The sequence below is a fragment of the Bombina bombina genome, chromosome 10 (genome assembly GCF_027579735.1).
Source record: "Bombina bombina isolate aBomBom1 chromosome 10, aBomBom1.pri, whole genome shotgun sequence".
NCBI lineage: Eukaryota > Metazoa > Chordata > Amphibia > Anura > Bombinatoridae > Bombina > Bombina bombina.
The window spans coordinates 39,919,315-39,942,197 of NC_069508.1; the positions used below are offsets into that span (position 1 = coordinate 39,919,315).

Below are 22,883 nucleotides of genomic sequence, written 5' to 3' on the forward strand. Positions count from 1 at the left end.
TCCAAGACAAAATTGCTTAACATTCCTTTCAAAGGTAAAACATTATTTGGACCAGATTTGAAAGAGATTATTTCAGACATCACTGGGGGAAAGGGCCACGCCCTCCCACAGGATAGGTCTTTTAAGGCTAAAAATAAGCCTAATTTTCGTCCCTTTCGCAGAAACGGACCAGCCTCTAATTCTGCATCCTCTAAGCAAGAGGGTAATACTTCACAACCCAAACCAGCCTGGAAACCAATGCAAGGCTGGAACAAGGGTAAGCAGGCCAAGAAGCCTACCACTGCTACCAAAACAGCATGAAGGGATAGCCCCCGATCCGGGACCGGATCTAGTGGGGGGCAGACTCTCTCTCTTTGCTCAGGCTTGGGCAAGAGATGTTCAGGATCCTTGGGCGCTAGAAATAGTTTCTCAAGGTTATCTCCTGGAATTCAAGGAACTACCCCCAAGGGGAAGGTTCCACAGGTCTCACTTATCTTCAAACCAAATAAAGAGACAGGCATTCTTACATTGTGTAGAAGACCTGTTAAAGATGGGAGTGATACATCCAGTTCCAATAAGAGAACAAGGAATGGGATTTTATTCCAATCTGTTCATAGTTCCCAAAAAAGAGGGAACATTCAGACCAATTTTGGATCTGAAGATCCTAAACAAATTTCTCAGGGTACCATCGTTCAAAATGGAAACTATTCGAACGATCCTACCCACCATCCAGGAAAGTCAATTTATGACTACCGTGGATTTAAAGGATGGGTACCTACATATTCCTATCCAGAAGGAACATCATCAGTTCCTAAGGTTCGCTTTTCTGGACAAGCATTACCAGTTTGTGGCACTTCCATTCGGATTAGCCACTGCTCCAAGGATTTTCACAAAGGTACTAGGGTCCCTTCTAGCGGTTCTAAGACCAAGGGGCATTGCAGTAGTACCTTACTTGGACGACATCCTAATTCAAGCGTCGTCCCTGTCAAAAAAAAAGGCTCATACGGACATCGTCCTAGCCTTTCTCAGATCTCACGGATGGAAGGTGAACAAAGAAAAAAGTTCTCTGTCCCCGTCAACAAGAGTTCCCTTCTTGGGAACAATAATAGATTCCTTAGAAATGAGGATTTTTCTGACAGAGGTCAGAAAATCAAAGCTTCTAAGCTCTTGTCAAGTACTTCATTCTGTTCCTCGTCCTTCCATAGCGCAGTGCATGGAAGTAATAGGATTGATGGTTGCAACAATGGACATAGTTCCTTTTGCACGAATTCATCTAAGACCATTACAACTGTGCATGCTCAGACAGTGGAATGGGGATTATACAGACTTGTCTCCGATGATTCAAGTAGATCAAAAGACCAGAGATTCACTCCGTTGGTGGCTGACCCTGGACAATCTGTCACAGGGAATGAGCTTCCGCAGACCAGAGTGGGTCATTGTCACGACCGACGCCAGTCTAGTGGGATGGGGCGCGGTCTGGGAATCCCTGAAAGCTCAGGGTCTATGGTCTCGGGAAGAGTCTCTTCTCCCGATAAACATTCTGGAACTGAGAGCGATATTCAATGCTCTCAGAACTTGGCCTCAACTAGCAAAGGCCGAATTCATAAGGTTTCAATCAGACAACATGACGACCGTTGCATATATCAATCATCAGGGGGGAACAAGGAGTTCCCTGGCGATGAAAGAAGTGCCCAAGATAATTCAATGGGCGGGGGATCACTCCTGCCACTTTTCTGCGATCCACATCCCAGGAGTGGAAAATTGGGAAGCGGATTTTCTGAGTCGTCAGACATTCCATCCGGGGGAGTGGGAACTCCATCCGGAAATCTTTGCCCAAATAACTCAATTATGGGGCATTCCAGACATGGATCTGATGGCGTCTCGTCAGAACTTCAAGGTTCCTTGCTACGGGTCCAGATCCAGGGATCCCAAGGCGACTCTAGTGGATGCACTAGTAGCACCTTGGACCTTCAACCTAGCTTATGTATTCCCACCGTTTCCTCTCATTCCCAGGCTGGTAGCCAGGATCAATCAGGAGAGGGCCTTGGTGATCTTGATAGCTCCTGCGTGGCCACGCAGGACTTGGTATGCAGACCTGGTGAATATGTCATCGGCTCCACCATGGAAGCTACCTTTGAGACAGGACCTTCTTATTCAGGGTCCATTCGAACATCCGAATCTGGTTTCCCTCCAACTGACGGCTTGGAGATTGAACGCTTGATTTTATCAAAGCGTGGGTTTTCAGATTCTGTAATAGATACTCTGATTCAGGCTAGAAAGCCTGTAACTAAAAAAATTTACCATAAAATATGGAAAAAATATATCTGTTGGTGTGAATCCAAAGGATTCCCATGGAACAAGATAAAAATTCCTAAGATTCTATCCTTTCTACAAGAAGGTTTGGAGAAAGGATTATCTGCAAGTTCTCTAAAGGGACAGATCTCTGCTTTATCTGTTTTACTTCACAAAAGACTGGCAGCCGTGCCAGATGTTCAAGCATTTGTTCAGGCTCTGGTTAGGATCAAGCCTGTTTACAGACCTTTGACTCCTCCCTGGAGTCTAAATCTAGTTCTTTCAGTTCTTCAAGGGGTTCCGTTTGAACCTTTACATTCCATAGATATTAAGTTACTATCTTGGAAAGTTTTGTTTTTAGTTGCAATTTCTTCTGCTAGAAGAGTTTCAGAGTTATCTGCTCTGCAGTGTTCTCCGCCCTATCTGGTGTTCCATGCAGATAAGGTGGTTTTGCGTACTAAGCCTGGTTTTCTTCCGAAAGTTGTTTCTAACAAAAATATTAACCAGGAGATAGTTGTACCTTCTTTGTGTCCGAATCCAGTTTCAAAGAAGGAATTTTTGTTACACAATTTGGACGTAGTCCGTGCTCTAAAATTCTTTTTAGAGGCTACTAAAGATTTCAGACAAACATCTTCCTTGTTTGTTGTTTATTCTGGTAAAAGGAGAGGTCAAAAAGCGACTTCTACCTCTCTTTCCTTTTGGTTTAAAAGCATTATCCGATTGGCTTATGAGACTGCCGGACGGCAGCCTCCCGAAAGAATCACAGCTCACTCCACTAGGGCTGTGGCTTCCACATGGGCCTTCAAGAACGAGGCTTCTGTTGACCAGATATGTAAGGCAGCGACTTGGTCTTCACTGCACACTTTTGCCAAATTTTACAAATTTGATACTTTTGCTTCTTCGGAGGCTATTTTTGGGAGAAAGATTTTGCAAGCTGTGGTTCCTTCCGTTTAGGTGACCTGATTTGCTCCCTCCCTTCATCCGTGTCCTAAAGCTTTGGTATTGGTTCCCACAAGTAAGGATGACGCCGTGGACCGGACACACCAATGTTGGAGAAAACAGAATTTATGCTTACCTGATAAATTACTTTCTCCAACGGTGTGTCCGGTCCACGGCCCGCCCTGGTTTTTTAATCAGGTCTGATGAATTATTTTCTCTAACTACAGTCACCACGGTATCATATGGTTTCTCCTATATATATTTCCTCCTGTCCGTCGGTCGAATGACTGGGGTGGGCGGAGCCTGGGAGGGATCATGTGACCAGCTTTGCTGGGACTCTTTTCCATTTCCTGTTGGGGAAGAGAATATCCCACAAGTAAGGATGACGCCGTGGACCGGACACACCGTTGGAGAAAGTAATTTATCAGGTAAGCATAAATTCTGTTTTTGCCCCCTTATCGCATACCTTGAGGATTTTTTAATTCTCAGAACATGAAATGCTCACTGCTAACTTATCAAGGCTAACCCTGATACATATCTATCCCTAGTTGTATTTATCAGATAACTGCAAAACAATGCACTTTATGACAGTGACCAGCCTTGTCTGCAGAGTAGCTGATTGTCTCCTCCAAATAACAATTTCAGTAAAAAGGGTGTTAGTTTTAAAAACATTAAGAATTGGTTGATAATGATATAGACTTGATGCAATCAAATTTATTTTGATCTATTTGAATAATTCGTTGAGCATAGGTAGGCTCAGGAGCAGCAATGCACTAATGGGAGCTAGCTGGTGATTGGTTACTGCACATATAGCCCTTTTTTTCATTGGCTTACCTGATGTGTTCAGCTAGCTCCCATCAACAAAGGAGACCAAGAGAATGAAGCAAATTTGATAATAGAAGTAAATTGGAAAGTTATGTAAAATTGTATGTTCTATCTGAATCATGAAAGAAAAAAATTGTATTCAGTGTCCATTTAAACTTCCAAGCCTATGAATTTATAACAAATTTGTGAGCAGTGATATTTTAAATTGTTGATAAAGTTGTTTTTTTTTTTTTTTAATTGTATTTTTAAAACAAGCTTTATTGACTAAAAATAACAGATGTACAGTAAAAATAACAGTTTGTAAAACCAATAGGCTGGTGTTGTGATTGTCTTCAATTTGGTATTAAAACTGTCTTATGGTTGATGTTTAGTCATTATAATACAATAGTAAACAGCAGGGTCTCGAACTAAAAAGTCATGAGTCCGTTGATATCAATGCTCATGAGATCCTGTTTAAAGCTTGATATTTTATTTTTTTAACTTTTTTTATAAACTTTTAACAAGTATAAGCCTTAATCTGTGTGTCAAGTATAGGAAGTAGGCGATAAGAGAGAAAGGGAGGGAGGGGGGTATAGGAAAAAATTAGTGGGGGAGGGGAGTGGTCTGTCGGTTATTTGGAAGTGGTGTGAAGGGGGTTTTGCCTATTATAGGGGGGGGGGGTGTTCCAAATAGCTAGCATCATTTCATGGGTGGCAATTTGGTTGATAAAGTTTTATGTTGTGCATTGATATTTGTGTAGTAGAACTGTTGGTTATTTTTCTGTGTTACACAGCCGACGTCCTCCTTTTCTGTTTCCAGGACTGACAGTATGTATGTGTACAGTGCTTACTCGTTCGTCTGTATACAGATTTATTTGCTTTCCCTAGGGAATGAACTGCAGTACATGACTTCTGCATACAGCACCAGAGCTGGCCTGTGATTGGCCAGTACATACACGTTTGTCAATATGAGATTTGCAGACAGGATCTAGAATTCTTAACGGAACATTAAAAATAAAATATTACCCTATACATTCAGTATTTGTTTTGCTTGCTATGAGTTTAAAGGGATATAGTATTGTGAAAATGATCTGTTGTGATTTGTTAGAGCACATATTTCTTCTGTTAAGTGTGATCAGTCCACGGGTCATCATTACTTCTGGGATATTACTCCTCCCCAACAGGAAGTGCAAGAGGATTCACCCAGCAGAGCTGCATATAGCTCCTCCCCTCTACGTCACTCCCAGTCATTCTCTTGCACCCAACGACTAGATAGGATGTGTGAGAGGACTATGGTGATTATACTTAGTTTTATATCTTCAATCAAAAGTTTGTTATTTTAAAATAGCACCGGAGTGTGTTATTACCTCTCTGGCAGAGTTTGAAGAAGAATCTACCAGAGTTTTGCTATGATTTTAGCCGGAGTAGTTAAGATCATATTGCTGTTCTCGGCCATCTGAGGAGTGAGGTAAACTTCAGATCAGGGGACAGCGGGCAGATGAATCTGCATAGAGGTATGTAGCAGTTTTTATTTTCTGACAATGGAATTGATGAGAAAATCCTGCCATACCGATATAATGTCATGTATGTATACTTTACACTTCAGTATTCTGGGGAATGGTACTTCACTAGAATTACACTGTAAGAAATACATAAAGCTGTTTAATAACTAGAGATTATGTTTAACGTTTTTGCTGGAATGTAAAATCGTTTTCATTTGCTGAGGTACTGTGTGAATAAATGTTTGGGCACTATTTTTCCACTTGGCAGTTGCTTAATCTGTTTTTCTGACAGTTTCTGTTCTCCCTCACTGCTGTGTGTGAGGGGGAGGGGCCGTTTTTTGGCGCTTTTTCTATGCATCAAATATTTCAGTCAGCAACTCATTGTATTCCCTGCATGATCCGGTTCATCTCTACAGAGCTCAGGGGTCTTCAAAACTTATTTTGAGGGAGGTAATTTCTCTCAGCAGAGCTGTGAGAATTATAGTTTGACTGAGATAAAAAACGTTTATTCTGTAATTTGTTTCCTGCTTTCAGAATTTGTTATCTTTGCTAATGGGATTAAACCTTTGCTAAAGTTGTGTTGTTTACAAGGATTGAGGCTATAACTGTTTCAATTTATTAATTTTCAACTGTCATAGATCTTCTGTGCTTCTTAAAGGCACAGTACATTTTAATATTATTCTAATTGAATTGTATTTCCAAGTTGCAAGTTTATTTGCTAGTGTGTTAAACATGTCTGATTCAGAGGATGATACCTGTGTCATTTGTTGCAATGCCAAAGTGGAGCCCAATAGAAATTTATGTACTAACTGTATTGATGCTACTTTAAATAAAAGTCAATCTGTACAAATTGAACAAATTTCACCAAACAACGAGGGGAGAGTTATGCCGACTAACTCGCCTCACGTGTCAGTACCTACATCTCCCGCTCAGAGGGAGGTGCGTGATATTGTAGCGCCGAGTACATCTGGGCGGCCATTACAAATCACATTACAGGATATGGCTACTGTTATGACTGAGGTTTTGGCTAAATTACCAGAACTAAGAGGTAAGCGTGATCACTCTGGGGTGAGAACAGAGTGCGCTGATAATATTAGGGCCATGTCAGACACTGCGTCACAGGTGGCAGAACATGAGGACGGAGAACTTCATTCTGTGGGTGACGGTTCTGATCCAAACAGACTGGATTCAGATATTTCAAATTTTAAATTTAAACTGGAAAACCTCCGTGTATTACTAGGGGAGGTGTTAGCGGCTCTGAATGATTGTAACACAGTTGCAATACCAGAGAAAATGTGTAGGTTGGATAAATATTTTGCGGTACCGACGAGTACTGAGGTTTTTCCTATACCTAAGAGACTTACTGAAATTGTTACTAAGGAGTGGGATAGACCCGGTGTGCCGTTCTCACCCCCTCCGATATTTAGAAAAATGTTTCCAATAGACGCCACCACAAGGGACTTATGGCAAACGGTCCCTAAGGTGGAGGGAGCAGTTTCTACCTTAGCTAAGCGTACCACTATCCCGGTGGAGGATAGCTGTGCTTTTTCAGATCCAATGGATAAAAAGTTAGAGGGTTACCTTAAGAAAATGTTTGTTCAACAAGGTTTTATATTGCAACCCCTTGCATGCATTGCGCCGATCACGGCTGCAGCGGCATTCTGGATTGAGTCTCTGGAAGAGAACATTGGTTCAGCTACTCTGGACGACATTACGGACAGGCTTAGAGTCCTTAAACTAGCTAATTCATTCATTTCGGAGGCCGTAGTACATCTTACTAAACTTACGGCGAAGAATTCAGGATTCGCCATTCAGGCACGCAGGGCGCTGTGGCTAAAATCCTGGTCAGCTGATGTTACTTCTAAGTCTAAATTGCTTAATATACCTTTCAAAGGGCAGACCTTATTCGGGCCCGGGTTGAAAGAGATTATCGCTGACATTACAGGAGGTAAAGGCCATGCCCTGCCTCAGGACAAAGCCAAAGCCAAGACTAGACAGTCTAATTTTCCTTCCTTTCGTAATTTCAAAGCAGGAGCAGCATCAACTTCCTCTGCACCAAAACAGGAAGGAGCTGTTGCTCACTACAGACAAGGCTGGAAACCTAACCAGTCCTGGAACAAGGGCAAGCAGACTAGGAAACCTGCTGCTGCCCCTAAAACAGCATGAATTGAGGGCCCCCGATCCGGGATTGGATCTAGTGGGGGGCAGACTTTCTCTCTTCGCCCAGGTTTGGGCAAGAGATGTTCAGGATCCCTGGGCGCTAGAGATAATATCTCAGGGATACCTTCTGGACTTCAAATACTCTCCTCCAAGAGAGAGATTTCATCTGTCAAGATTGTCAACAATCCAGACAAAGAAAGAGGCGTTTCTACGCTGCGTACAAGAGCTCTTGTTAATGGGAGTAATCCATCCAGTTCCACGATCGGAACAGGGACAGGGGTTTTACTCAAATCTGTTTGTGGTTCCCAAAAAAGAGGGAACTTTCAGACCAATCCTGGACTTAAAGATCCTAAACAAATTCCTAAGAGTTCCATCGTTCAAGATGGAGACTATTCGGACAATTTTACCTATGATCCAAGAGGGTCAATACATGACCACTGTAGATTTAAAAGATGCTTACCTTCACATACCGATTCACAAAGATCATTATCAGTACCTAAGGTTTGCCTTCCTAGACAGGCATTACCAGTTTGTGGCTCTTCCATTCGGATTGGCTACAGCTCCAAGAATCTTCACAAAGGTTCTGGGTGCTCTTCTGGCGGTACTAAGACCGCTGGGAATCTCGGTAGCTCCATACCTAGACGACATTCTGATACAAGCTTCAAGCTTTCAAACTGCCAAGTCTCATACAGAGTTAGTGCTGGCATTTCTAAGGTCACATGGATGGAAGGTGAACGAAAAGAAAAGTTCACTCGTTCCACTCACAAGAGTTCCCTTCCTGGGGACTCTTATAGATTCTGTAGAAATGAAGATTTACCTGACAGAGGACAGGCTAACAAGACTTCAAAGTGCTTGCCGCACCCTTCATTCCATTCAACACCCGTCAGTGGCTCAATGCATGGAGGTAATCGGCTTAATGGTAGCGGCAATGGACATAGTACCCTTTGCACGCTTACACCTCAGACCACTGCAACTGTGCATGCTAAGTCAGTGGAATGGGGATTACTCAGACTTATCCCCTTCTCTGAATCTGGATCAAGAGACCAGAAATTCTCTTCTATGGTGGCTTTCTCGGCCACATCTGTCCAGGGGGATGCCATTCAGCAGACCAGACTGGACAATTGTAACAACAGACGCCAGCCTTCTAGGTTGGGGTGCCGTCTGGAATTCTCTGAAGGCTCAGGGACAATGGAGTCAGGAGGAGAGTCTCCTGCCAATAAACATTCTGGAATTGAGAGCAGTTCTCAATGCCCTCCTGGCTTGGCCCCAGTTGACAACTCGGGGGTTCATCAGGTTTCAGTCGGACAACATCACGACTGTAGCTTACATCAACCATCAGGGAGGGACAAGAAGCTCCCTAGCTATGATGGAAGTATCAAAGATAATTTGCTGGGCAGAGTCTCACTCTTGCCACCTGTCAGCAATCCACATCCCGGGAGTGGAGAACTGGGAGGCGGATTTCTTAAGTCGTCAGACTTTTCATCCGGGGGAGTGGGAACTTCATCCGGAGGTCTTTGCCCAAATACTTCGACGTTGGGGCAAACCAGAGATAGATCTCATGGCGTCTCGACAGAACGCCAAGCTTCCTCGTTACGGGTCCAGATCCAGGGATCCAGGAGCAGTCCTGATAGATGCTCTGACAGCACCTTGGGACTTCAGGATGGCTTACGTGTTTCCACCCTTCCCGTTGCTTCCTCGATTGATTGCCAGAATCAAACAAGAGAGAGCATCAGTGATTCTAATAGCACCTGCGTGGCCACGCAGGACTTGGTATGCAGACCTGGTGGACATGTCATCCTGTCCACCTTGGTCTCTACCTCTGAAACAGGACCTTCTGATACAGGGTCCCTTCAAACATCAAAATCTAACTTCTCTGAAGCTGACTGCTTGGAAATTGAACGCTTGATTTTATCAAGACGTGGATTTTCTGAGTCAGTTATTGATACCTTAATACAGGCTAGGAAACCTGTTACCAGAAAGATTTACCATAAGATATGGCGTAAATACCTATATTGGTGTGAATCCAAAGGTTACTCTTGGAGTAAGGTTAGGATTCCTAGGATATTGTCTTTTCTACAAGAAGGTTTAGAAAAGGGTTTATCTGCTAGTTCATTAAAGGGACAGATCTCAGCTCTGTCCATTCTGTTACACAAACGTCTGTCAGAAGTTCCTGACGTCCAGGCTTTTTGTCAGGCTTTGGCCAGAATTAAGCCTGTGTTTAAAACTGTTGCTCCACCATGGAGTTTAAACCTTGTTCTTAATGTTTTACAGGGCGTTCCGTTTGAACCCCTTCATTCCATTGATATAAAGTTGTTATCTTGGAAAGTTCTATTTTTAATGGCTATTTCCTCGGCTCGAAGAGTCTCTGAATTATCAGCCTTACATTGTGATTCTCCTTATTTGATTTTTCATTCGGATAAGGTAGTCCTGCGTACTAAACCTGGGTTCTTACCTAAGGTAGTTACTAACAGGAATATCAATCAAGAGATTGTTGTTCCTTCTTTATGCCCAAATCCTTCTTCAAAGAAGGAACGTCTACTGCACAACCTGGATGTAGTCCGTGCTCTAAAATTTTACTTACAGGCAACTAAGGAATTTCGACAAACGTCTTCTCTGTTTGTCATTTACTCTGGGCAGAGGAGAGGTCAAAAAGCTTCCGCTACCTCTCTTTCTTTTTGGCTTCGTAGCATAATTCGTTTAGCTTATGAGACTGCTGGACAGCAGCCTCCTGAAAGAATTACAGCTCATTCTACTAGAGCTGTGGCTTCCACTTGGGCCTTCAAGAATGAGGCCTCTGTTGAACAGATTTGCAAGGCTGCAACTTGGTCTTCGCTTCATACTTTTTCCAAATTTTACAAATTTGACACTTTTGCTTCATCGGAGGCTATTTTTGGGAGAAAGGTTCTTCAGGCAGTGGTTCCTTCTGTATAAAGAGCCTGCCTATCCCTCCCGTCATCCGTGTACTTTTGCTTTGGTATTGGTATCCCAGAAGTAATGATGACCCGTGGACTGATCACACTTAACAGAAGAAAACATAATTTATGCTTACCTGATAAATTCCTTTCTTCTGTAGTGTGATCAGTCCACGGCCCGCCCTGTTTTTAAGGCAGGTAAATATTTTTTAATTTATACTCCAGTCACCACTTCACCCTTGGCTTTTCCTTTCTCGTTGGTCCTTGGTCGAATGACTGGGAGTGACGTAGAGGGGAGGAGCTATATGCAGCTCTGCTGGGTGAATCCTCTTGCACTTCCTGTTGGGGAGGAGTAATATCCCAGAAGTAATGATGACCCGTGGACTGATCACACTACAGAAGAAAGGAATTTATCAGGTAAGCATAAATTATGTTTTTTTATACTTCTGACTGTGGAACTCTGAGTTTAACCCCCGCATATGTAAAAACCCCACGTCTGCCGCAAGCATTGTTCCATAGTGAGTCCTTTTTAAAAGCTGACTGTGCAAATGAAGTTAGATCACTCTCTGTAATGCAAATAAGAACCAGGATTATTTGCATGTCAAAGGCCAACAATTTTATTACCTCTTCTTGGTGCAGGGTGCTTCGTAGTCAACACTACAATGAGAGAGGGTGCTGATTGGCTCCCTGCACATGCACTATATCTCCTAAAGATCTGTGTGCAGAGAATCCTTCAAACTTTTTTTTTTTCTCCCCAGTTACCAGTGCCATGATACCGCATACCTTTGCAACCCTATTTATGCTTGGTCTGAAAATTTCTGAAGCAATAGACAACAAGATAGCTGAAATTTATGGCACAATTACTTAACTGTGTGCATACATTATACCTGATTGTAGTCGAACACACCACACACTCTCCTACAACACACACAAAAGTCACGACCCAGTGAACATGGTGTTGTGACCTTTTAGTTGGTCCCAGCCCAAGGTTTGAAGAACCCTGCCTTAGACTATCTGAATGTGAATAAACGTCAGTATAATCTATAAAACTCAGGACCATTTGATGTGTGTGTAGTCTTTAAAGACATGAAAACCCAATTTTTTTTCTGTCATGATTTAGAAAGAGCACAACATTTTTTTTTTTTTTTTCACATATCATTTTTATTGAAATTGGGTTGAACAAAACACACATCGCCAGTCAACAGTAATGCAATTGCAGAAAAGATACGAACATACGATACATAATCATAATGTTAATGATGCACAAATCCTCTGTGCTTGTTTCAACACATTGATAAGAAAAAAAAAAAAGAACAAAAAACCGGTTACAGTATAAAGGTTGATGCAACATTCCTAGTTGTTCATATCTGCAGTGTATATTTGTTAATCATACATGCTGACCTTACCATGTGTCCGCTCAGCCCACTTTTTCTTATTTTCCAAAAAGTTAACCTTACTATCTAATATCTAACTAAAGTAAACTAAACATCAAATCTAACGTAGAACTTAGAGACATGTTATGTGATCATCCGAGGTGCCTCAATTTGTGGCCCGGCGGTGGCGGTGGGGCAAAAAAAAAAAAAAAAAAAAAAAAAAAAGAGGAGAGAGAGGAAGGGTGAAGAGGGGGGGGGGGGAGGTGAGTGTGAAGAGCAGTGCCGAGGAGGGGGAGGAGGGGAGTAAATTCAACCCGGGGGTATTGTTTCAATAAATAAATGTTCCCATTCACCTCTCAGTTCCCCCTCAACAAAAACAGTTGAATCTTTAAATGGTACCAGGATCAGCCTCTGGATTTCTAATTCAAAGGTTAGTATAAGCCTGCGCCACTTGTGTAGGAAGAGGCCCAGTCTATTTTGTACGTCCATCCTAACATCCATTTGTTCAATAAATATCTGTGATCTGAGTAAGTTTTTGAAGCCCTGGAAAGAAGGTCCCCTTCTCACCGTCCAGCTTTTTAGAATGCATTTTCTGGCTATAAGTAGCACCAAGCTCAGTATTGCATCCTGTTGTTTATTTTGTCGTGCCCAGTGTAGGAAAGTAACCGTTTCAGGCTGAAGTGTGAATCTTATCTGTAAGATTTGATTGATCCAGTATTGGATTTTACCCCAAAACTGTCTAACTGATGGGCATTCCCACAGGTAATGCAAAAGGTTAGGAGCCTCTATGGAGCACTTTGAACACTCATTAGGGCGTGAAGGTATCCATTTGGCCAAATGCTTTGGAGTGAGATAGGCTTTATGGAGAAAGCGCACCTGGGTTTCCCTGAACATGGCAGACAGAGTGGTTGATTTAGTTCTTTCCAGTCCAAGCCGTATATCCTCCCACGTAATTCCCCCGATCCCCTCCCTGACCCAACTCTCCCGTATCTTTTCGTGTATGCCCTCCGAGTATCGATGTATGAGCGCCTGGTAGATCTCAGACAGGGAGAATCTCCCTATCTGATAAAGCGTTTGGGTAACCCGAAAGGGAGAGCTCTCCCAGAGTTCCGGAGTGTTTCTTAGTAAGGTAGTAACATAATGTCTCACCTGTAAGAAGGCGTAAAAGTGGTTCCTGGGGAGATCGAACTCTCTTTGTAAGGCCCCAAAGGTCTTAATGTCCCTTGAAAGTGGGTCCCGTAATTGTTTAAGAGATCTCAATCCTTTTTGTTCCCAGATCAGGAAGGGCCGTGAGTCGGAACCCGCTGGAAAGTCTGGGTTTTTGACCATTGGTAGGTAACTGGAGGCACCACACGATTTCTTCAAGAATTTGTGAGCCTGGTGCCAGGCCCTTAAGGGATCTGTAAATAGTGTGTTAAGGCCTAACATTTTTACTGTCCTCATATTTGATGTGTGGCAAATATGCCAGGGAGATATTCCCCAAGATAGCCTGCTCCAGAGGATACTGACAGAAATGATGTGTACCTACCTGCCAGTCCAGCACCAGGCGAATTAGAGCGGCCCAGTTGTACAATCTGAAATCTGGCAGAGCCAGGCCTCCATTGAGAAAGTTCATGCTCCGTTTTTCTCTTGAGATACGTGGTTTGCCCCCCCGCCATATGAAGCGAGTTGCTGCCGAGTTTAACATTTTAATGTCGGCCTTGTACAGGAGCAGTGGCAACATCAAGAGCGGGTAGAGGAGGCGGGGCAAGATCATCATTTTTAGCAGGTTGATCCTGCCTGATAACGAGAGAGGTAGGGATCTCCAGCTATTCATCTGAGTTTGTAGTTTCATGCAAATGGGCGTTAGATTGTTAGCATATAGTTTGTTGGGGTTGGCCGAGATCTTAACGCCTAGATATGTGATGTCCCCTCTAGCCACCGTGAACGGGAAATCTCCCTCCTCAGAGAACTTTCGGTGTAACCACAGGATCTCCGATTTCTGTGTGTTCACCTTGTACCCAGAGAACCGGCCAAAGTCAGTAAGTGACTCCAGAACCGTCGGAATATGTGTTTGAGGGTCTTGAACAAACAACAGCATGTCGTCTGCGTATAACGCCAGGTGTTGTGGCTGGCCCAGGATATCAATGCCAGGAAATGCCTGCCGAAGTGTTATCGCCAGGGGTTCGAGAGCTATGTTGAAGAGTAAAGGCGACAGGGGACAACCCTGTCGCGTTCCTCTGTGGAGCTGAATATTGGGTGAGAAGGTGTTATTAACAATTATGTTGGCGTAAGGAGAGTGATATAGGTTCCTGATAAAATCAAGGAACGGACCGGAGAAGTTGGCCCTGGTCAACGTATGAAAAAGGTGGTCCCATTCGACGCGATCGAAGGCCTTCTCTGCGTCCAGGGATAGCAGGAAGGCCTCCTTACCATTTTTAACGGAGTCATTATGTCTGTTGGTCCAATAGTGTTGAATGACTTGTAGGACACGGCGAACATTTACCACCGAGGACCTTGCGTGCATGAATCCCGTTTGGTCACTGTGAATAATATCTGGTAAGATATATTTGAGCCTCTCGGCCAACAGTTTTGTCAGAATCTTGTAATCCGAGTTTAGTAGCGAAATCGGACGGTATGATTCTGGTGCTAAGCTATCCTTACCCGTCTTCGGGATCAAGGTGATGTATGCTGCGGAAAACTCAGGTGTCGGTGCTCTCTCCCCCCCAAAATACGAGGAGTAAAGAGCTGCTAAAACTGGGGAGACTTGTCCCTTAAGAAGTCGGTAGAACTCCACCGGTAGCCCATCAGGGCCTGAGGCCTTACCCAGTGACATTGCCATTATTGTCCTCTGAATCTCCTCTTCTCCTATGTGAGCATTTAATTTCTCTAACTGGGACTCTGATATCTGTGGGATGCTAATGCCTTCCCAGAACTTATCTTTCAGCTCCACATCATTTGAGCGTTCGCTGGAGTATAAAGTAGAGTAATATGTTGCGAATGCTTTCGCAATGGACTCTGCATCTTTCACAATTTTGCCTTGGGTTCTCAACGCCGCTATGTGTTTGGAGGATGTGGGGGTGTTTACCAGGGTTGCCATCAGTTTCCCGGATTTATCCCCAAATCTATAATATTTGCCTCTGGATCGTAATAGATCCTGTGAGGCCCGGCTAGCCAGCAGAGCATCATATTCCTTTTTCAAAGCAACATAATTGCCGTGGTTCAGAACAGAGGGTGTCGTACAGTAAGTGCGATAAGTCTCGGCCAGGGCCTCCCTCAGTCTCTCAATCCTTTCCGTACATTGTCGTTTCCTGCGCGCTAGAAAGGCGATAATGTTACCTGCCAGGACCGCTTTAGCTGCGGACCAGAACAGTTCAGGGGAGTCTGTATGTTGGGCATTATTTGCCCGATAATCCTCCCAGGATTGCACCAGGTAATTTTGAAATTCCTGTGAGTGAATTAGATGTTTCGGGAACTTGAGAGTACGTCTGTTAGAGACCGGGAGATTCCCATCTAAGAAAAGCGCTATTGGGGCATGGTCCGAAACCATCACTTCCCCAATCTTGGTGTCGATAACGAGTGGAATCAGGGAGTTTGAGACCAAAAAGAGGTCTATTCGAGACAGGGTAGGGGAGGCACGCGACGCGCATGTGTAGTCTTTTCCATCAGGGTTAAGCTGTCTCCAAATGTCTACCACATCCAGGGAATCGCCCAGAAGCGCAAAAATATCTTTTTCAAATTTTTCTGAGGGTCTGATAGCCTTACCAGGTGGCCCTTTTTGTGGGTCCCTAAGCCTATCACAATGAGAGTTGGGGGTGAGATTAAAATCCCCTCCCAGGATAATATGAGTGCCCAAATAGGGGGTAATAACTGCCACTAGAGCGTTCCAAAAGCTCCTATCCTTCTGGTTAGGGGCATAGATATTGCATAGCGTATAGGTTTTTCCTGTAATATTTATCTGTACTAGTATGTATCTACCCTCTGGGTCCTTGCGTACGTCTGTTATTTCGTGTTCAAGTCTCTTACCCACCAGTATCGCTACCCCCCGACTAGCCGAGCTATATGATGCATACTCAACCCTCCCAACCCAGTCTGATTTCAGTTTCTCATGTTCGGGGTCTAAAAGATGCGTTTCCTGTAGGAACGCTATGTCTGCTTTCTTTTTTCTGAGCTGAGTGAGGATAGTTTTTCTCTTTATTGGGGAGTGTATGCCCCCAATGTTCCAGGAATAGAGATTAAATTCTAATTATTCGGACAGATCCCATGAGTTGCAAGATTGGGTATATGTGTGTAAGGTGTGGAGGTAGCCAGATAGTGTCCAGAGAGTTGAAGGGAGGGTAGGGGAAAAAAAAAAAAAAAAAAAAAAGGGGGACCACCACAGTACACCACCACCAACCTCATCGCATTGTACAGGCTCCCGGTTCAGCCTCCCTCTGCGACGAGCCACCGCCGGGCCGCAGTCTAGGTCTGGTTGCATAAGCTGTTCTATGATAGAAAAAAGAGTGTTTATGATCACATTTAACATAGCAGCCTGATAATGTAATTGCAACAACTTTCTTACAGTAGTATATTTCAAACAATGTGTAAGACACTTTACAATCAATTGAGCATAAACAATTGTCCCGTGAACCTCAACCGAATCTTTCTGCTGAGTGGTATGGTGTTGTTTTTTCCCTACCAGTATAAACATGCCTGCAAGGATAACAAACCTTAAAACATAACTTGTACATAATAACTCAACCTGCAACTCTTTACACAAATCCTGAGCCATCATGTATTATTTACTTAGTTTCATGACTAGAGTGTCGTGTTATAGACGCTCATTCAAGTATTCTCCTCAGCCTAGGTCCCCCCCATCTTGTTCCCTGACTGGACTATGCGCAGGGGAGTCCCCCTTCTCTACAAATTCTTGGGCTTCCTGTGGGGTGTTGAAGAATTTTGGTCCCCTGGGGGTAATGATTTTCAGCTTAGCAGGGTATAGCAGAAAGGCCTGTTTGCCCTCTGTGCAACTTAGAGCAGATAGGTGAGAACTCTCTGCGCCTGCGTGTGAGGTCTGCAGAGAAATCCTGAAATAACAGTAAGCGTGCATTTTCAAAAGTTAAGTGGTCCAGCTTTCTGTATGCTCTCATGATGGCTGTTTTTGTTTGGAAATGTAAGAATTTAATCATGATAGGGCGGGGCTGCAATCTGTCTACGCCTGGCTGTTCTGCTCCTACCCTATGCGCTCTCTCAACTCCTCCATCTAGGTCTCTAAGTGGAATATTCAGCAAAGTGGGTAGTGTCCTTTCAACAAACTGGAGTATATCACCTGATTTAACCTTTTCTGGGAGGCCCAGTAGACGTACATTATTGCGTCGTGATCTGTTTTCCAGATCGTCTACTTTTAATTGTAAAGTGAGAGCCTGTCTTTCCAGATTCCTAATTTTATTGGTGGTGGCTATATTGCTGTCTTCTAAGTCAGAGATTCTGGCCTCTGCCTCAGCCACCCTGGTAGAGAACTGCTTGACATCGTCAGTGAGAGTGTCAACCCCTCTTTGTAAATTATCAATTTTAGGCATAAATAGCATCGAAATCTGTTTTACTATAGGGTGTGTGTCTATCTGACTGCTTTCCTGAAATGGGTCTGTAATAGAGCTTTGAGAAGCTTGTTCTGTGGCCGCTCTATTTTTTCTCTCACTATTTTTGTTACGGCTTGACATTGCGTGGTTAGTTAAAAATCTCTCCATGTACCCATAAAGTAAATTAAAAAAGGAAAAAAAAGAATAAAAAACAACAGGGTAGAGATTACAAGGTTGGTTATAGAATATTACAGTGAGATGAAATATTTGAGCCAAACCACACTACACAATGACTGTGATGCAGTACAAATTACAGTTTTCAACTATCAAGTAGGCTCTGAGTGTCAGCGCTCAGATTAACCTATTCAGTTACAAATAAAACCAATCACTCCTGTTTCAGTATAACATTTTCCACTCACACAGTTCCAATTTCCATGTCTAGAATGACACAGTATACAGGGTATGATAGGTTTACAAGGAAGGGCAGTATGGCAGGAGTCACCCAACCCTGCGTTTAAATGTACCTGTGCCTATTAAAGCTATCCTAGGCACTGTCTTGTGAAAGTTAGTCACTTCTGATCCGAGCCAATGTCCCTTTATGTCAAATCCTGCACTTTGCAGCTTGCTCTTCACAGGGGGCCAGAGAGATATAAACAGTGTCAGCTTGTATGACTGTATGTTTCCAGATGTCTCACCAGGGAGACAGAGATGGTCTTAGCAACCGTATTAGTGTCTTGTAATGTTCTGTGTTGCAGGGTTTGTTTCTGGGGCAAGAGGGGTGAAAGCAATCAGTGCTTAGGTCTCAGGCAGTGTTCCGGTGTCATTATTGCTATAAGGGTGCTTAAGAAGAAGAGGGAGGATATCTGTATAGGAGCCCGTTGGATCAGGATCAGTGTATGAGGCTCAGCTCCGGAAATGTCCCGCTCCCTCCACCACCCTGTACTTGGTGCTGTTCGGTGTGTTCAGCGCTTACCCTCTGCCCTTGCCTCCTTGTTCCCTGTTCTGCCGCCACTCAAGATGGCGCCGATTTTCGCGCCAAAAGCGGAATCTGTGTGTCTGAGTTGGTTGCAGGGCTCCGGGCACTCCTCTCAGCGGTCCCTCCAAGGGCACTCAGGTATGCTTAGTCAGGAAGATTTGTAAGTGGGGTTTAAAGGCGTGCGGGAATTGTTGGGAACTCCGGTATCTGTGCCGCTATGTCCCTTCTCTCTTACCCGCTTTTCCTCGGGCTCCGCTGCCGCTGCTCCACTTGCTTGTAGTCTCCAAGCTCTCCGCAGGGTCACAGGGGGTCTCTACCCCTCTCGGCTGTGCTTTTCTGGGGTCTGTGTCTTTAGCGGCCTTCCGGTGGTGGAGCGATGTAGCGCTCACCCGATCTCTATGGCGGTACAACAGGCGAAGTCCCCCACTCCGGGCAGCAAATTCTGCCAAGGAGAGATCGCTGGATACAGAGTTCACTTGGGGCTCTCGTGCCAGGGTCAGTTTGGGAAGCCCAGGCTGTATATAGCCTAATGTAAGAGGGTCAGAGCACGGAGCTCCTTGCTGTTGCTGCTTTCTCTTAGTCCAGCCCACCGGAAGTCCAAGAGCACAACATTTTAAACAAATTTCAAATTCACTGCTATTATCTAATTGTCTTCATTCTCTTGATATTCTTTGTTGAAAAGCATATCTAGATAGGCTCAGTAGCTGCTGATTGATGGCTGCACATAGATGCCCCATGTGATTGGCTCACCCATATGCATTGCTATTTCCTCATCAAAGATATGTAAAGAATGAAGCAAATCAGATAATAAAAGTAAATTGGAATATTGTTTAAAATTGTATTTATCTGAATTATGAAATAAAAATGTTGGGTTTCATGTCCCTTTAAGGATCACTTGGAATTTTGAAAACTAGGAGTCTTGTTGAGCAAGGTAGAGAGTTCCGCAAGATAGGGGCCAATCTGGAGAAGTCCTGTACACCGGAATATGAGGCGGTAACAAGAAAGGATGAGAGAAGGAGGTAATGAGCAGAGGTCGGGAGGGAGAATATCTGTAGGTGAGGTCTGAGATATAGGGGGAGCAGTGTTATTGAGGGCCTTGAACGTCAGTCAGGATTTTGTTTTATTCTGGAGGTTAGAGGAAGTCGGTGAAGGGACTGGCAGAGAGGTGAAGCAGATGATGAGCGACGTGTGAGGAAGATGAGCATGGCAGAAGCATTCATTATGGATTATAAAGGAGATAGATTCGAACATTCACAAATGGAACACACGTGTTTTTAAATTAATTTAAAAGATTTGAATAGTGTTGTTTCCTGGAAGATCACATAACACAAATATTTAAATCTTACTGATGTCCGGTAACTTTGTTTTTCAGGTTGTTAGAGATAGACAGTAAATCCCTAAAATCTGTGAATGGGTCCAGAAGAAACAGCGGTTCGTCGCTGGTCTCCAGCTCCTCGGCATCTAGTAATCTCAGTCACCATCAAGAAGAAGACACCTGGTTACTGTGGGGTCGGATTGTTAATGAGTGGGAGGAAGTGTACAAGAAGAAAGAAAAGCAAATCAAGGTATAGCTTGTTCCCAGTTATCTGTGTTATAATAATTATCAAAAAGCTATATATGTACATTGCTTACATTGCAAAGGGTTTTATTTTATTTTTTGTTGTTGTATTTTCTTGTTTACCCGATGGGGGGGGCTAATGGGTACTAAAGCCACAAGAATAGCATTGATACCTGAATCTTTAAAGGGACATTTTACACTAGATTTCTCCAACATAGGTGTGTCCGGTCCACGGCGTCATCCTTACTTGTGGGATATTCTCTTCCCCAACAGGAAATGGCAAAGAGCCCAGCAAAGCTGGTCACATGATCCCTCCTAGGCTCCGCCTTCCCCAGTCATTCTCTTTGCCGTTGTACAGGCAACATCTCCACGGAGATGGCTTAGAGTTTTTTAGTGTTTAACTGTAGTTTTTATTATTCAATCAAGAGTTTGTTATTTTAAAATAGTGCTGGTATGTACTATTTACTCTGAAACAGAAAAGAGATGAAGATTTCTGTTTGTAAGAGGAAAATGATTTTAGCAACCGTTACTAAAATCGATGGCTGTTTCCACACAGGACTGTTGAGAGGAATTAACTTCAGTTGGGGGAACAGTGAGCAGACTTTTGCTGCTTGAGGTATGACACATTCTAACAAGACGATGTAATGCTGGAAGCTGTCATTTTCCCTATGGGATCCGGTAAGCCATTTTTATTACAGACAGAAAAAAAGGGCTTCACAAGGGCTTTTTAAGACTGTAGACATTTTCTGGGCTAAATCGATTTATATATAAACATATTTTATACTCCATAGCCTTGAGGAATTATTTTAATCTTGGGAATTTTGTAAAATAACCGTCAGGCACTGTATTGGACACCTTATTCTCTAGGGGCTTTCCCTAATCATAGGCAGAGTCTCATTTTCGCGCCTGTATTGCGCACTTGTTTTTGAGAAGCATGACATGCAGATGCATGTGTGAGGAGCTCTGATACATAGAAAAGACTTTCTGAAGGCGTCATTTGGTATCGTATTCCCCTTTGGGCTTGGTTGGGTCTCAGCAAAGCAGATACCAGGGACTGTAAAGGGGTTAAATAAGAAAACGGCTCCGGTTCCGTTATTTTAAGGGTTAAAGCTTCCAAATTTGGTGTGCAATACTTTTAAGGCTTTAAGACACTGTGGTGAAATTTTGGTGAATTTTGAACAATTCCTTCATACTTTTTCGCAATTGCAGTAATAAAGTGTGTTCAGTTTAAAATTTAAAGTGACAGTAACGGTTTTATTTTAAAACGTTTTTTGTACTTTGTTATCAAGTTTATGCCTGTTTAACATGTCTGAACTACCAGATAGACTGTGTTCTGAATGTGGGGAAGCCAAGGTTCCTTCTCATTTAAATAGATGTGATTTATGTGACACAAAATTTAGAGAAAATGATGCCCAAGATGATTCCTCAAGTGAGGGGAGTAAGCATGGTACTGCATCATCCCCTCCTTCGTCTACACCAGTCTTGCCCACACAGGAGGCCCCTAGTACATCTAGCGCGCCAATACTCCTTACTATGCAACAATTAACGGCTGTAATGGATAATTCTATCAAAAACATTTTAGCCAAAATGCCCACTTATCAGCGAAAGCGCGACTGCTCTGTTTTAGAAAATACTGAAGAGCATGAGGACGCTGATGATATTGGTTCTGAAGGGCCCCTACACCAGTCTGAGGGGGCCAGGGAGGTTTTGTCTGAGGGAGAAATTTCAGATTCAGGGAAAATTTCTCAACAAGCTGAACCTGATGTGATTTCATTTAAATTTAAGTTGGAACATCTCCGAGCTCTGCTTAAGGAGGTGTTATCCACTCTGGATGATTGTGAGAATTTGGTCATTCCAGAGAAACTATGTAAAATGGACAAGTTCCTAGAGGTCCCGGGGCCCCCCGAAGCTTTTCCTATACCCAAGCGGGTGGCGGACATTGTAAATAAAGAATGGGAAAGGCCCGGTATACCTTTCGTCCCTCCCCCCATATTTAAAAAATTGTTTCCTATGGTCGACCCCAGAAAGGACTTATGGCAGACAGTCCCCAAGGTCGAGGGGGCGGTTTCTACTCTAAACAAACGCACCACTATACCCATAGAAGATAGTTGTGCTTTCAAAGATCCTATGGATAAAAAATTAGAGGTTTGCTTAAAAAGATGTTTGTTCAGCAAGGTTACCTTCTACAACCAATTTCATGCATTGTCCCTGTCACTACAGCCGCGTGTTTCTGGTTCGATGAGCTAGAAAAGGCGATCAATAATAATTCTTCTTCTTATGAGGAGATTATGGACAGAATTCGTGCTCTCAAATTGGCTAATTCTTTCACCCTAGACGCCACTTTGCAATTGGCTAGGTTAGCGGCGAAAAATTCTGGGTTTGCTATTGTGGCGCGCAGAGCACTTTGGTTAAAATCTTGGTCAGCGGATGCGTCTTCCAAGAACAAATTGCTTAACATTCCCTTCAAGGGGAAAACGCTGTTTGGCCCTGACTTGAAAGAGATTATCTCTGATATCACTGGGGGCAAGGGCCACGCCCTTCCTCAGGATAGGTCTTTCAAGGCCAAAAATAAACCTAATTTCTCCAACATAGGTGTGTCCGGTCCACGGCGTCATCCTTACTTGTGGGATATTCTCTTCCCCAACAGGAAATGGCAAAGAGCCCAGCAAAGCTGGTCACATGATCCCTCCTAGGCTCCGCCTACCCCAGTCATTCTCTTTGCCGTTGTACAGGCAACATCTCCACAGAGATGGCTTAGAGTTTTTTAGTGTTTAACTGTAGTTTTTATTATTCAATCAAGAGTTTGTTATTTTGAAATAGTGCTGGTATGTACTATTTACTCAGAAACAGAA

The 22,883-nt window shown here is 43.5% G+C and overlaps 1 protein-coding gene across 3 annotated transcripts in view; it reads left to right on the top strand.

The window, feature by feature from the left end:
* The window catches only part of EVI5 (ecotropic viral integration site 5), a 406,332-nt gene that overhangs the window by 97,950 nt on the left and 285,499 nt on the right, over nucleotides 1-22,883 (top strand). For all 3 annotated transcript variants that reach the window (XM_053693996.1, XM_053693998.1, XM_053693997.1), the window contains one exon: nucleotides 19,846-20,038. In XM_053693996.1, the coding sequence (XP_053549971.1) occupies nucleotides 19,846-20,038 (193 nt within the window). The remainder of the gene's footprint in view (nucleotides 1-19,845; nucleotides 20,039-22,883) is intronic.